Source organism: Scyliorhinus torazame, chromosome 8 (assembly GCF_047496885.1).
Source record: "Scyliorhinus torazame isolate Kashiwa2021f chromosome 8, sScyTor2.1, whole genome shotgun sequence".
Classification (NCBI taxonomy): domain Eukaryota; kingdom Metazoa; phylum Chordata; class Chondrichthyes; order Carcharhiniformes; family Scyliorhinidae; genus Scyliorhinus; species Scyliorhinus torazame.
This window is the reverse complement of record NC_092714.1, coordinates 143,318,911-143,333,757: the sequence shown is the minus strand read 5'-3', so window position 1 is coordinate 143,333,757 and position 14,847 is coordinate 143,318,911. Positions and strand designations below refer to the sequence as shown.

Here is a 14,847-nt window from a genome sequence, read left to right as displayed (position 1 = left end):
ACTGTATATTCCCTACCTGCATTAGGCCTTCCAAAATGTATTACCTCACATTTGTCCGGATTAAACTCCATCTGCCATCTCTCCGCCCAAGTCTCCAAACAATCTAAATCCTGCTGTATCCTCTGACAGTCCTCATCACTATCCACAATTCCACCAACCTTTGTGTCGTCTGCAAACTTACTAATCAGACCAGTTACATTTTCCTCCAAATCATTTATATATACTACAAACAGCAAAGGTCCCAGCACTGATCCCTGCGGAACACCACTAGTCACAGCCCTCCAATTAGAAAAGCATCCTTCCATTGCTACTCTCTGCCTTCTATGACCTAGCCAGTTCTGTATCCACCTTGCCAGCTCACCCCTAATCCCGTGTGACTTCACCTTTTGTACTAGTCTACCATGAGGGACCTTGTCAAAGGCTTTACTGAAGTCCATATAGACAACATCCACTGCCCTACCTGCATCAATCATCTTTGTGACCTCCTCGAAAAACTCTATCAAGTTAGTGAGACACGACCTCCCCTTCAAAAAACCATGCTGCCTCTCACTAATACGTCCATTTGTTTCCAAATGGGAGTAGATCCTGTCTCGAAGAATTCGCTCCAGTAATTTCCCTACCACTGACGTAAGGCTCACCGGCCTGTAGTTCCCAGGATTATCCTTGCTACCCTTCTTAAACATTTGTCAATGTTCTCTGTTGATTATTCTTTTGTCTACTATGTACGTACTGTGTACGTTCCCTCGGCCGCAGAAAATACTTTTCACTGTACTTCGGTACATATGACAATAAATAAATCAAAATAGGGCTTTTGGGACTGTTTTTTAAACTTTGGTTGAGGAACATTTATAATCGTTTGATAATGTAAAATGAATATTTCTGAAAAGAGATATGCTATCAAAGATTTTCATCTTACACTCATCAGGACAGCTAGCTCACAAGAAAATTCCAGCAGTAAAGGGAGCAACAATTTATACTTCTTCTTGAGCAGTCCCGCAAAGTCAAGGCTGACTTGCTTCCATACGAAAATTGAGTTCTCAGGTGACTGAGAAGTCCAATGCATGACCTACAGTCTCTGTCACAGGTGGGGCAGACAGTGGTTGGAGGAGAGTGTGAGTGAGGTGCCATGTATTCCTTTCAAAGTCCTGATTGGTTGGCAATTGGACTCTGAATGGTAGAGGCGTTGCCATGGAGAGTGCAGCAGGAAAGAGTTAACTGTGAAGCTTTTTAGCCATTTCCTGGTTCTTTCTCCAGGACATTACCGGATCCAATCATTAAAAAAAAATTTAGAGTGCCCAATTGTTTTTTTCCAATTCATAGAATTTACAGTGCAGAAAGATGCCATTTGGCCAACCGAGTCTGCACCGGCTCTTGGAAAGAGCACCCTACCCAAGCCCACACCTCCCCCCTATCCCAGTAACCCCACCTAACCTTTTTTGGACACTAAGGCAATTTATCATGGCCAATCCACCTAACCTGTATGTACATCTTTGGACTGTGGGATGAAAATGGAGCACCCGGAGGGAACCCACGCACACACGGGGAGAACGTGCAGACTCCGCACAGAAATTAAGGGGCAGTTTAGCGTGGCCAATTCACCTACCTTGCACATCTTTTGGTGCTATGGGGGTGAGACCCACGCAGACAAGGGGAGAATGTGCAATACCATAACCAATCACAGTGAATCTGCCTGGTTTGAATTTGAACAAAAAGCTTGGCAATTAATGGTTTCCTGCTGCATTCCCTATGGTAAACGGCTCTGCCAATCAGAGTCCACTTGTCAGCCAATTAGTACAAACTATTGATCCCTTTACTGTTGGTATTTTCTTGTGAGTTGTCCTGACGATGCAAGGTCAAAATCTTTGGTAACATGTTTCCTTTTTCAGCAATAATATTTCAGGTGAAAATTAATCCTTTAAATATTCAGCTCAAATTTTTCTTAATTCTTACTTAAAAATGCATATTGTTATGGGCGAGGCGTTTTGAGAACCCCAAAAATGTATCACGGAGTTCAACCAACCTCTCCCTTTAATGGATTTGTTGCTTTTCCTAGCACACAACTTTTTCCCTAGGTGTGGGATTACAATTCTGGACACGTGGGTTTTTAAACACAAAACACTATTTATTCCATGAACTCAACTTAACATCTTTAATAAACATTGGATCTCTTAACATCCCTTACTTCAAAGATAACTCAGAAAATATTGCAACAGTAAATAATTCCTTAAAATGTTCCTTCAAACTTCCAAGAGACTTAACACCTTTAAACAAAATCACATCAGGTTAAAGGTTTTACTATTATATGAGTTTAAATCACCCAAATGATCCAGAGATGGTCTTTTATGGCAGACATCACAGCAAATCCAGCTCACTGCAAAACACAGACACTCACAAGCTCTTTTTAAACTAACTGCAGATCTTTGGAAACACAGACACACACCAGCTCTTTTCCAAAACTGAAACTTCAAAATGGCTGAACTGAGCTGAGCTCCACTCTCTGACATCACTGTTTTCTTAAGGGTACATTGCTTACACATCCATTTCTTAAAGGGACTCTCACATGACAATATTTTGCTCAGTTAATGCTTAACAGCTTACATATTTGCATGTTTATGTTTGAACATCATTATTTATTTAAGGCATTAATCAACAATTTTAATATCTCAATCTAAATAACCATTTTTGTAATCAAACGTTATGTGCAGAATCCACAGTTTAGGGTTTTCATCATCATTGGTAAGCCACTCTTGCTGTTCCATGAGATTTTATTATATACTAGCCCATGCACGTACAAATACACATTAAAGATAACTGACGTTGACCAATTTAGACGTGTTATTTCTTTCATGCTTGGGGTATCATTGACAAAGTGCATAATATTGATAGAATAATCATGTTTTTAACCAAGTTCTAATTTGCTCTAGACATAATATAGTGTCAGTGATGCAGAAAGATTAACTATGTACCACAGAAAATGGTAAACCTGAATGGAAACTGATCTCAATAGGCCTTTTAATAATTCAAATAATCCTTACTGCATCCTAATCATGCAGCACCATCACTAATTTAATGAGGAATACAAATTGGTCACACAATGTGTTATAGCATTAATAGGGAAGGCAAGCGCGTGGCCTGTACCCAATACCTGCCGTACAACTATGAAAAAGCAAGAAGAAGCCATTTTTCTCCTGAGGAAGGCAACAAAAGCACGACTCCAATCAGCATCTTGCTCAGCTCCGAGAGTCCAACTACAGAGCAGCACTCAATCATTCACCTGTCTTGTTGGCCAAGTTGGTTTATAGCATAGAGAGGCCCAGGAAGGAAATAGGAAAACGTACGTAACAAACAGGATGTCTCACTAAAAAAAAAAGCAGCTCAGTCGTAGTCATGTTTATACATTTAAACTACTATTGTATGTCCTATGCTCCTATGTAAGAATTTCATGTTTATGCTCTTGGTACATTACTTATTAGGGATGTCAAAAGGTGCTTAGTCTGGTGTAGCATTCTGATTACATACTGGGACCAAGGTTATAGTAATATTTTGGATACTTAAAAGGTCTACTGAAATAAAACATTACTTCAACTTAGTTCCTCAGAGAAGAATCAGGATTACCAGACGTTTGTTAAATTATGCAACAGCTAGTGAGTTGCTTTGTGGTTTTGCGAAAGCTAATTTACATAGGTGTTGATAATTGATTAGTTGCCAGTATTCACAAATTTAGCTAAGTCATGAAAATGTTATTGGGAGCAGATGATCGATTAATGATCTTCCAGCCTGCATTGAGTAACAGCACCAGTCTTTGAACAAATTTTTCTTTAATTCCATGCATTAGTCAATTTGCCCGTAAACATTTCACGCAATGAGACTGAAAAGTTGATCTGTTAAAGCATACAGATTAATTTTGCAAATGTACTTAGCATGAATATACCTCGTCTTTTTTTCTCCATGACTTTCTCGCAAATCTCGGTCCTCTCGCAGATCGTCCTTTTTATCTTTGCGTTCATCTCTTCCTTTATCTTTCTCATCCCAATCTTTTTGTTTCTCCCTCTCCCTATCTTTAATCCTCTCTCTCTCCTTCTCTCTGTCCCTTTCTCTTTCTCTCTCCCTGTCCCTTTCTCGCTCTCTTTCCTTGCCCTTGTCCCGTTCTTTTTCTCGCTCCTTTTCTCTATCTCGTTCACGGGCTCTTTCTCGCTCCCGTTCTCGATCCAGCTCCCTTTCCTTTTCTCGTTCCCTGTCCCTATCTCGATCTTTGTCACGGTCTCTTTCTCGTTCTCTTTCCCTTAGCCTATCATCCCTCCTTTCTTCTCGATCTGATCTTCGCTCATCTTTTTTGTCCTCATGGTCATGATCATCAGTCCGCCCTGGATGTCGTGTAGCAGAACTAGACGTGTGGTCTGTAAAATAAAAAGGGTACGTGGATCAGTAGAGAACAAGTCATATAGAATCTTACAGGAAAGAAGTTGATTATTTTGTCCATCATGTCTGTGCCCATTTTTTGAGGCACCTTCCCAATTAGTCCTGCACTCTTTCCACTGTGGCCCTGCAGGAATTTCCTTTTCAAGTATATATGCATATTCCTTTTGAAAGTTACTATTGCAAAATTCCACATCTATTCTTTCACAGCCTAAAAGTCATCTTGAAGAACATATGCACTAATTTGTGGCAGTTTTCTTGTCTTTTATATGTTTCATAAGGGGAACAAAAAAATGAAATTAATTAATTAATTGCACCTAGCGTGGAACTATGGGGAATATTTGGGACTTTGGAGGTCTGAAAACTAAATTTAGGTACAGTACAGTTGATTTAAATCTATATACTTTAGAATTATACACGGAATTGCATTTTGGTCTTTATTGTAAGAGAATTTGAGTGCAGTAAACGAGTGTTGCCGCAATTGTATAGAGCCTTGGTGAGACAGCACCTGAGTATTGCATACAGCTATAGTCGCCGTACCAAAGGAAGGATATACTTGCCATAGAAGAATTACAACAAAGGTTCACCAGACTGATTCCTGGGATGGCAAGACTATCCAAAGAGGAGAGATCGAGGAGACTGGGCCTGTATTCTCCAGAAGTATGAGGTGCAATCTCATTCAAACATACAAAAAATTGTTACAGGGCTCAACAAGGTAGACGTTGAAAGGATGTTCCCCCTGCCTTTGAGGATTTAAAATGTTTAAATTGTCCCTTTAAACATCTCCTTTACAGCAGCTAGAGCCATTAAAAGGAGGCGAGTCTTTCTTCTCTGCTCCCGGGTTACACCCTGCTGATGCAGACGCGGGCGTGCTTCGCTGCTCCTGTCTCACCCAGCCTGAGTGAGGAAGACAGGGTGAGACAGGGGCTTTGGAATTTTAGCAAGGGCAAGTTTATCCAGAGTGGCAATCCACCTGAGATTGCCACTCTGAGCAAGTTAAGGGCCAAAGACCGGTTCCACATTCCTGCTGACAACACCCAGCTCTACTTTATCAGCACTTTTCTCAATTCTTCCACTGCCTCTGATTAGATACGAATTGTTAAAACATCCAGTACTGAATGAGCAGAAATTTCCCCCAATTAAACACTAGGAAGCACGGTCTCTGCCCTCCACCAAAATCTCTTTTCCCTGCTACCAAATCCTTCCCTGTCCCTGGCCAGACTGTCAGTCATATTATCTGACCCTCAGCCGAGCTTTCAACTCGATATCCTCCTTATCATGTAGGGTGCCTACTTCCACCTCTATCTACCATCTCCGCACATGTCTTGGCACTCCTGAAAAGTCCTCGAGTCTAGAGCACAAGAACAAAATTTCCCATTCACTTTCAATAATGAAAACAGGTCTTCCTTATTCAAATGGTGGGATACTGAGAACTTTCAACGGAAACACTTTTAGATCTGAAGGAGGTTAAGTTGAAGACCGATTTGGCTTCAACACACCATCAATTGCTGCTCATACCTCTTTCACGTCTATCCCTTTCTGTGTGACCCCGCCTATCAAAGGAAGCATCTCTGTTTTGGTCTCGTTCGTATCGATCTCTATCTGTGTATCCACTTCTTGTATCCCAGTTTTCATGGTAACTATTGCTCGTGCTGTGCGTATCAAATTGAGTGCTTCTTGTTGTTCCACGGCTCCCTAGAGAGATCAGAGATTTGTTTATTTTGTGATCCAAAATGAGTACTTCACCAGAAACACATAGGCCCTCTTTACAATATAGTCCTTGAATCTATCATTGAAAAAGCACTAGGATTGTGTGGGTTTCACCCCACAACCCAAGGATGACCCAAAAAAAAACATCCACCCAAAGGGTAGGTGTATTGGCCATGCTAAATTGCCCCTTAATTGGAAAAAATGAATTGGGTACTCTAAATTAAAAAAAAAAGAAAAAGCACTAGGATGTTTCACTGTTAATGAAGGTCACATACAAAAATTGATTGCACGCTCCTAAAGTTGCAAAATCAGAGTTGAATGTTTCTCACTCATCCTTGCTGTAGTGTAACAGCAGTAGTTTTATCTGTGATAAAGAGCGGTGTGGTATGACAAGCAGAACAAGTAAATTATTACTCTTTCACTTTGTGTAGGCAACCACTATGCCAATCTGACAAACAGGAAGCACAGGTAGCAACAGAGATTAGAAGATGTGAAGACTGAAGAGAATGTAATATGTCAATGTGACAAAATCAGCAAAAATAAATCATGTGAAGAGGGTCTCTTCATGTTGTAGTACAAATAAAATCACCTTTCCTGGTGCATACCAGGAGGAAAATTCTACTAGCTGACAAACACAGTTAAACAATGGATTACCTAAAGATAATAAAAATGCAATTTTGTAGTTTAGCAAAGGTCCTCAGTTCTATCAAGAAGAAACACCAGGAAAAAAGAATTTGTCTGTATATAGCATCTTTCACCTCCTTATGGTGTGCAATTGATTACTTTTGAAGTAATTTGAACATAAGCAGTAGTGGTATAAAAGGATAATGTTTTGGTGGTGGTTGAGGGATGTTAGTCTTTTATTACTACACTGAAATGTCAGGCCAGATTATGTGCTCTAAATCCTGGAGTGGAGTTTGACTCAGATGTCCGTAGAATTCTTGCAGGGTGGAAGGAGGCCATTTTGCCCATCAAGTCGGCACCGACCCTTCGAAAGAGCACCCTATCTAGGCCCATTTCCCTGCCTTATCCCCGTAACCCCACCTAACCTGCACATCTTTGGACACTAAGGGGCAAATCAGCATGGCTAATCCACCTAACCTGCACATTTTATAATAATCTTTATTAGTATCACAAGTATGCCTACATTAACCACTGAAATGAAGTTACTGTGAAAATGTCGTCAAATACCGGCACCTGTTCGGGTACACGGAGGAAGAATTCAGAATGTCCAAATTACCTAACAACACGTTTTTCGGGACTTGTGGAAGAAAACCGGAGCACCCGGAGGAAACCCACGCAGACACAGGGAGGACAGGCAGATTCCGCACAGACAGTGACCCAAGCAGGGAATCGAACCTGGGACCCTGGTGCTGTGAAGCAACAGTGCTAACCATTGTGGTACCGTGCCACCCATATTTGGATTGTGGGAAAAAACCGGAGCATCCGGAGGAACTGCCAAACAGACAGTCACCCAAGGCTGGAATTGAACCCGGGTCCCTCGCGCTGTGAGGCAGCAGTGCTAACCAGGACATTAGCCAGATGGGCTTTTACACCAATCGACATTCGTTTAATGGTATTGCAGATATTAATTGGATTCAAATTTCACCATCTACCGTGGTGGGACACAAATCCCAGGGTATTATCGTGGCTCTCTGGATTACTAGTCCAGTGGCAATACCATTACATCACCACCCCATTGGTATCAATGACACCAACGAGCCAATTTTTCGATTTTGCAAATAGCAAATTGCTAGAATTCTGACATCACCCACCTTCTTTTACCAAGATCAGACAACCTCACTGAGCAGGAACAATGCTGTTTTCCAGTTTTTTAAGATAGCTACCCAGAGCTGCTCCAAATTCTGTGAAATCATCAATGGGTGTGACAAGGGGATAATTTCCTTCAATTTAAGGTAATCATTGCTCATGGGAATAGCATCACTTATATATATCAATTCAGAGGAAGTCACTCTAGTCCCCTACTCCCAATTCCAAGCATATGGTACTCTTGCGTGCAATTGTATTTCCAACACATAAATATTCAACCTTTTGGTAAGATCAATTTTAATTTCATAATTCCAAATACTCAGATGTGCATGAATCCAACCATTACATCGAGGCTACCAGGAAATTTAAGGTTGGGGGAGATGGTGGCATAATGTCATCACTGGACTAACAATCCAGAGATCCGGGCTAATGTTCTGGGGACATGGGTTCAAATGTCACCACGGCAGCTGGTGGAATTGAAATGTAGTCTCAATAATGGCGGCCGTGAAATGATCATCGATGGTTGTAAAAAAAAAACATCTGCTTCACCCATGCCTTTTTAAAGAAGGAAATCTGCTGTCCTTACCAGGTCTGGCCTACATGTGGCTCCAGACCCATAGAAATATCACAATATTGACTCAAGGCAAGACTGTGTTTCACCCATCAGTGTGAGACTAACTTTAGAACAAACATTTGTTGCATTCTCTTAGCAACAAACATTTATTCAATCAAGGAGGCGAGCTTTTTAAATGACAAGCACATTTGCAAATGTAACATAAGTGATGTATGAGAGATTATTTTTCATACTGTTCAGCAATGTGGGCAGAACTGTAAATTGCATTTATGATATCACTATTATTTTAATTTTTAATAAATTTAGAGTAGCCAATTATTTTTCTTCTTTTTCCAATCAAGGGGCAATGGCCAATCCACTTAACCAGCACATCTTTGGGTTGCGAGGTTGAAACCCACGCAGACATGGGGAGAATGTGCAAACTCCACACGGACAGTGACCCAGGGCCGGGATTCGAACCCGTGTCCTCAGCGCCGCAGTCCCAGCGCCACATGCCGCCCTGTGATTTCACTATTATAACCAGCAGCAATTTCTTGCTGCAAGATCTCACCTAGAACTTATTATGGGTTTTATGATGCTGGCAAAATTGCATCAGAAAATATTCTGGAAGTTTCTCTCAGGTGTGTGTGCTGGTAACAGGAAATCATGGGTAATGGACCTGGAATTCATAAGAAATAAAACATATAAATCTCACCCTTTTCAGTTACTTCTGATCCTCTACCTCTCCCCTTGGCTGTTCTTTCATTTCTGGACTCACTTCTGGCATCACTCCTGGCATCAATCCTGCTTTCGTTCTTGGTGTCAATCCTGCTTTCGTTCTTGGCATCAATCCTGCTGTCGCTCCTGGAGTCAATCCTGCTCTCACCCCTGGCGTCAATCCTGCTCTCACCCCTGGTGTCAATCCTGCTCTCGCTCCTGGTGTCAATCCTGCTCTCGCCCCTGACGTCAATCCTGCTCTCGCCCCTGACGTCAATCCTGCTCTCGCCCCTGACGTCAATCCTGCTCTCGCCCCTGACGTCAATCCTGCTCTCGCCCCTGACGTCAATCCTGCTCTCGCCCCTGACGTCAACCCTGCTCTCGCCCCTAGCGTCAACCCTGCTCTCGCCCCTAGCGTCAACCCTGCTCTCGCCCCTGGCGTCAACCCTGTTCTCGCCCCTGACGTCAATCCTGCTCTCCCCCCTGGCGTCAACCCTGTTCTCGCCCCTGGCGTCAACCCTGTTCTCGCCCCTGGCGTCAATCCTGCTCTCGCCCCTGACGTCAACCCTGCTCTCGCTCCTGGAGTCAATCCTGCTGTCGCTCCTGGAGTCAATCCTGCTGTCGCTCCTGGAGTCAATCCTGCTGTCGCTCCTGGAGTCAATCCTGCTCTCGCCCCTGGAGTCAATCCTGCTGTCGCTCCTGGAGTCAATTCTGCTGTCGCCCCTGGAGTCAATCCTGCTCTCACCCCTGGAGTCAATCCTGCTGTCGCCCCTGGAGTCAATCCGGCTGTCGCCCCTGGAGTCAATCCTGCTGTCTCCCCTGGTGTCAATCCTGCTGTCGCCCCTGGAGTCAATCCTGCTGTCGCCCCTGGAGTCAATCCTGCTCTCGTTCCTGGAGTCAATCCTGCTGTCGCCCCTGGAGTCAATCCTGCTGTCACTCCTGGAGTCAATCCTGCTGTCGCCCCTGGAGTCAATCCTGCTGTCGCCCCTGGAGTCAATCCTGCTGTCGCCCCTGGAGTCAATCCTGCTGTCGCCCCTGGAGTCAATCCTGCTGTCGCCCCTGGAGTCAATCCTGCTCTCGCTCCTGGAGTCAATCCTGCTGTCACTCCTGGAGTCAATTCTGCTGTCGCCCCTGGAGTCAATCCTGCTCTCGCTCCTGGAGTCAATCCTGCTGTCACTCCTGGAGTCAATCCTGCTGTCGCCTCTGGAGTCAATCCTGCTGTCGCTCCTGGAGTCAATCCTGCTGTCGCCCCTGGAGTCAATCCTGCTGTCGCTCTTGGAGTCATTCCTGCTCTCGCTCCTGGAGTCATTCCTGCTCTCGCTCCTGGAGTCATTCCTGCTCTCGCTCCTGGAGTCATTCCTGCTCTCGCTCCTGGAATCAATCCTGCTCTCGCTCCTGGAATCAATCCTGCTCTCGCTCCTGGAATCAATCCTGCTGTCGCCCCTGGACTCAATCCTGCTCTCGCTCCTGGAGTCAATCCTGCTGTCGCCCCTGGAGTCATTCCTGCTCTCGCTCCTGGTGTCATTCCTGCTCTCGCTCCTGGAGTCATTCTTGCTCTCGCTCCTGGAGTCATTCTTTCCTTCGCTCCGAGAGTCGTTCCTGCTCTCGTTCCTGGAGTCGTTCCTGCTCTCGCTCCTGCAGTCGCTCCTGCTCTCACTTCTGGTGTCATTCCTGCTCTCGCTCCTGCCGTCAGTTCGGGAATTTTCATCTCTGCCCTGGTTTCGGCTGTAACTACGGTCCTCATGACACTGTTCATCTTTCCGATGGGAGTCTCTGCTTTCTCTATAGTCATGAGCATCTCGTGCAGTACGTTGCTCTCTCAGATCTCGAGAGTCTTTGCTGTCCCTGTAATCTCGGGTATCTCTCGTGTCACGAGTCTCACGAGGTTCCCTGTACTCTCTGCGCTCACTGCTGTCTTTCACTTCTTTGCGATCTCGACTGCTTCTAGTATCACGGCTTTCCCTGTGTTTTCGCTCATCTTTTTCTTGGATAGTATTCTGATCTAGTTCGTAATCCCGCTGGTCACGACTATCTTTGCTCTCTTTTTCTCGTTCCCGTTTTCCTCTGTTTTCTAAAAAGAAAATTTGTAATTAGTGTTGGAACTAAATTAGCTTTATTAGTTAATCGGGGCAAAACATGTCCTGTGCAAATAAAACATCTGTAATTACAAGTGTTCCTGTGTTGAGAACTTGAATGGTGAATGTTGTCTGTAACTGAAAAACAATAAGGTACACATCCTTTCTTAATGGTTTGAAGCATTAATTAATTATTCCTCAGTAATTTGAGACAATTAATGGCTACAATGTTTAGATCTAGAGATGTCAGAGCAAGGCACTTAATGAAGTGTCAGGTAGCCTGAGGGCATTTAAAGGTTTCAGGAGCAAGAATGAAAATGTGGACAGACAAACATGCTAGGTCCAGAAGCTTCCAGGCTGGAGCTGAGGTATTTGTTTTATTGCCGTTACAGGGTGAACCACGGAAAGTGCAATTTAGTGGCCCCTATAAGGTGGCTGAGAAAGTGAGTACGGTGACTTACCTAATAGATACTCCAGACCATGGGAAGGAGGACTGATTTATGCCCCATAAATGTGTTGAAGAAATAAGATCGTAGCGAAGAGGATAGGAAAGGACAAGTGTGTCAGGTGGTACAAGAAGTGGAAGAGGTTGACAGTTCACAGAATGACCACTCCATTGGTACGTCTAACAAATACGGACATCCTAGAGCAATTGGAGGCCCAGTTTTCCTATTTAGAAGGAAGTGGAAAGATCTGACAAAAATACTGAAAAAACACAAGCAGATTTGTAGGGGCACGCCAGGGTGCACTCCATTAACTAATCATGATGTGGACATAGGAAACTCCGAATCAATAAAGCAACATCCATATTGGCTGAACCCACAAAAACTGGCTCAGTTAGAAGCAGAGATCCAATATATGTTGGAAAATCATTTAACTGAGCCCAGTAGGAGATGCTGGAGTTCGCCAGTAATAATAATGCCTAAGCCGGATGGAATAACCTGGTTCTGCACAGATTACCGGAAAATAAATGCCATTGGCAAAATGGATTCATATCTGATTCCAAGGCTGGAAGATTGCATTGATAGAATCGGCAGTGCCCCGTTCCTGTTGGAGATTGATCTGTTAAAGGGACATTGGCAGGTTTTGTTAACACTCAAGTTAACACTGTCCATTGATACAACCCCGAGGGTTGTATCAATGGACAGTGATGCCGTTCGGACTCAGGAAAGCGCCAGCAACATTCAAACGGCTTATGTACCAAGAAGTGGTTGGAGCGCCTAACTGTGTGGTCTATTTGGACAACGTGGTACTGCACAGTGACAAGTGGAAAGAGCCCATGGAAAGAGTAATTCAAACATTTGGAGTTGGCCAAGCTAGTAACCAATTTGGCTAAAAGCAAGTTTGCCAAGGCAAAAGTAACCCATCTAGGGCATGTTGTGGAACAGACCGTAAGACATAGGAGCAGAATTAAGTCTTTTGGCCATCGGGTCTGCTCTGCCATTCAATCATGGCTGATATGTTTCTCAGCCCCTTTCTCCTGCCTTCTCCCCATAACCCTTGATCCCCTTATTAATCAAGAACTTATCTATCTCTGTCTTGCAGACACTCAGGGACTTGGCCTCCACAGCCTTCTGCGGCAATGAGTTCCATTGGTTCACCACTCTCTGGCTGAAGAAATTCCTCCTTATCTCTCTTTTAAGGGATCATCCATTCAGTCTGAGGCTGTGCCCTCAGGTTCTAGTTTCTCGTCCTAGTGGAAACATCCTCTCCACGTTCATTCTATCTAGGCCTCTCAGTATTCTGTAAGTTTCAATGAGAACCCCCCTCATCCTTCGAAACTCCATCGACTACAGACCCAGAGTCCTCAACTGCTCCTCATATGACAAGTCCTTCATTCCAGGGATCATTCATGTGAATCTCCTCTGGACCCTCTACAAGGCTAGCACATCTTTCCTTAGATACGGGGCCCAAAACTGCTCACAATACTCCAAATGGAGTCTGACCAGAGCCTGAGACAGCCTCAACAGTACATCCCTGCTCTTGTATTCTAGCCCTCTTGACATGAATTCAAACATTGCATTTGTCTTCCTAACTGCCAAATGAACCTGCATGTTAACCTTAAGAGACTCCTGACCTAGGACTCTTTTTTGTTATGTAATCTTTGAGTACCCAATTCATTTTTTTCCCAATAAAGGCACAATCTACCTCTGCTACACATCTTTGGGTTTGTGGGGGTGAGACCCAAGCAGAAACGGGGAGAATGTGAAACTCCACACGGACAGTGACCCGGGGCCGGGATTGGACCAAGGTCCTCGGCGCTATGAGGCAGCAGTGCTAACCACTGCGCCACTGTGTCGCCCGAACTAAGACTCTTAAGTTCCTTTGTGCTTCTGTTTTCGGAAGCCTTTTCCCATTTAGAAAATAGTCTATGCCTTTAGTCTTCCTATCAACGACCATTACATCTGTCATGTGAGAGTATGTTTAAGAAATGGATGCTTAAGAAATGTACCTTTAAGAAATGGGTGTTTATCAGTGATGTCAGACTGTGGGTGGAGCTGGGCTGTCTGTCAGCTTTTTACTTTCGTTTTAGGCTGTTTGCTGCAGAGTGTGTTTTAGTTTCATTTTCAGTGTTGGAGCTGAAGCCAGATCAAGCAGGTGTACTGCTGTTCTCTCTGCCATCAAAAGACTATCTCTTGATCATTTGGTGAATTCAGAATTATAAATGTTATTTTTTTTTTAATAAACATTTTATTGAGGTATTTTTGGCATAGAAACAACAACAAAATAGACAAGATACATGAAACCATAAACACAGTGCAAAAACCATTTTACCTTTCGTACAGGTTCCACCCTTATTACCCCCCTACTCTAACCTAAACTATTCCCCCCCCCCCCCACCCCCCACCCCCCGTCTGCTGATTTTCTGCAAGGAAGTCGACGAACGGCTGCCACCTCCGGGTGAACCCTAACAGTGAACCTCTCAAGGCGAACTTAATTTTCCCCATACAGAGAAAGCTAGCCATGTCTGATAGCCAGGTCTCCGACTTCGGGGGCTTTGGGTCCCTCCATGCCTATAGTATCCGTCTCCGGGCTACCAGGGAAGCAAAGGCCAGAATATCTGCCTCTTTCTCCTCCTGGATTCCCACCCCAAAAATCGCCACCTCTGGACCCAGCGCCACCCTTGTTTTTAAAACCTTGGACATGACGTCCGCAAATCCCAGCCAAAATCCCCGAAGCTTTGGACATGTCCAAAACATATGGACATGGTTCGCTAGTCCTCCCGCGCATTTCGTGCACTTGTCCTCCCCACCCCAAAGAATCTGCTCATCTGGGCCACTGTCATGGGAGCCCGGTGCACAACCTTAAATTGTATCAGGCTGAGCCTGGCACATGTTGCAGACACGTTGACTCTACTCAACGCGTCTGCCCATAAACCATCTTCTATCTCACCTCCCAGCTCCTCCTCCCACTTACGCTTCAGCTCCTCGGTCTGTGTCTCCTCCGACCCCATAAGCTCCTTATAGATGTCCGAAACACTCCCCTCCCCTACCCACCCTCTGGAAATTACCCTGTCCTGAATCCCCCTCAGCGGTCGGAGCGGGAAGGTTGCCACCTGTTTACGAAGGAAGTCCCGCACCTGCAAGTATCTGAATTCGCTTCCCC

At 44.3% G+C, this 14,847-nt stretch overlaps 1 protein-coding gene across 13 annotated transcripts in view; it reads right to left on the bottom strand.

Annotated features, from left to right (window-relative positions):
- Positions 1 to 14,847, bottom strand: part of zc3h13 (zinc finger CCCH-type containing 13) — a 165,901-nt gene that overhangs the window by 55,208 nt on the left and 95,846 nt on the right. For all 13 annotated transcript variants that reach the window (XM_072514301.1, XM_072514305.1, XM_072514309.1 and 10 more), the window contains 3 exons: positions 9,165 to 11,237; positions 5,935 to 6,111; positions 3,932 to 4,397 (listed from right to left, as the gene is read on the bottom strand). In XM_072514301.1, the coding sequence (XP_072370402.1) occupies positions 3,932 to 4,397; positions 5,935 to 6,111; positions 9,165 to 11,237 (2,716 nt within the window). The remainder of the gene's footprint in view (positions 1 to 3,931; positions 4,398 to 5,934; positions 6,112 to 9,164; positions 11,238 to 14,847) is intronic.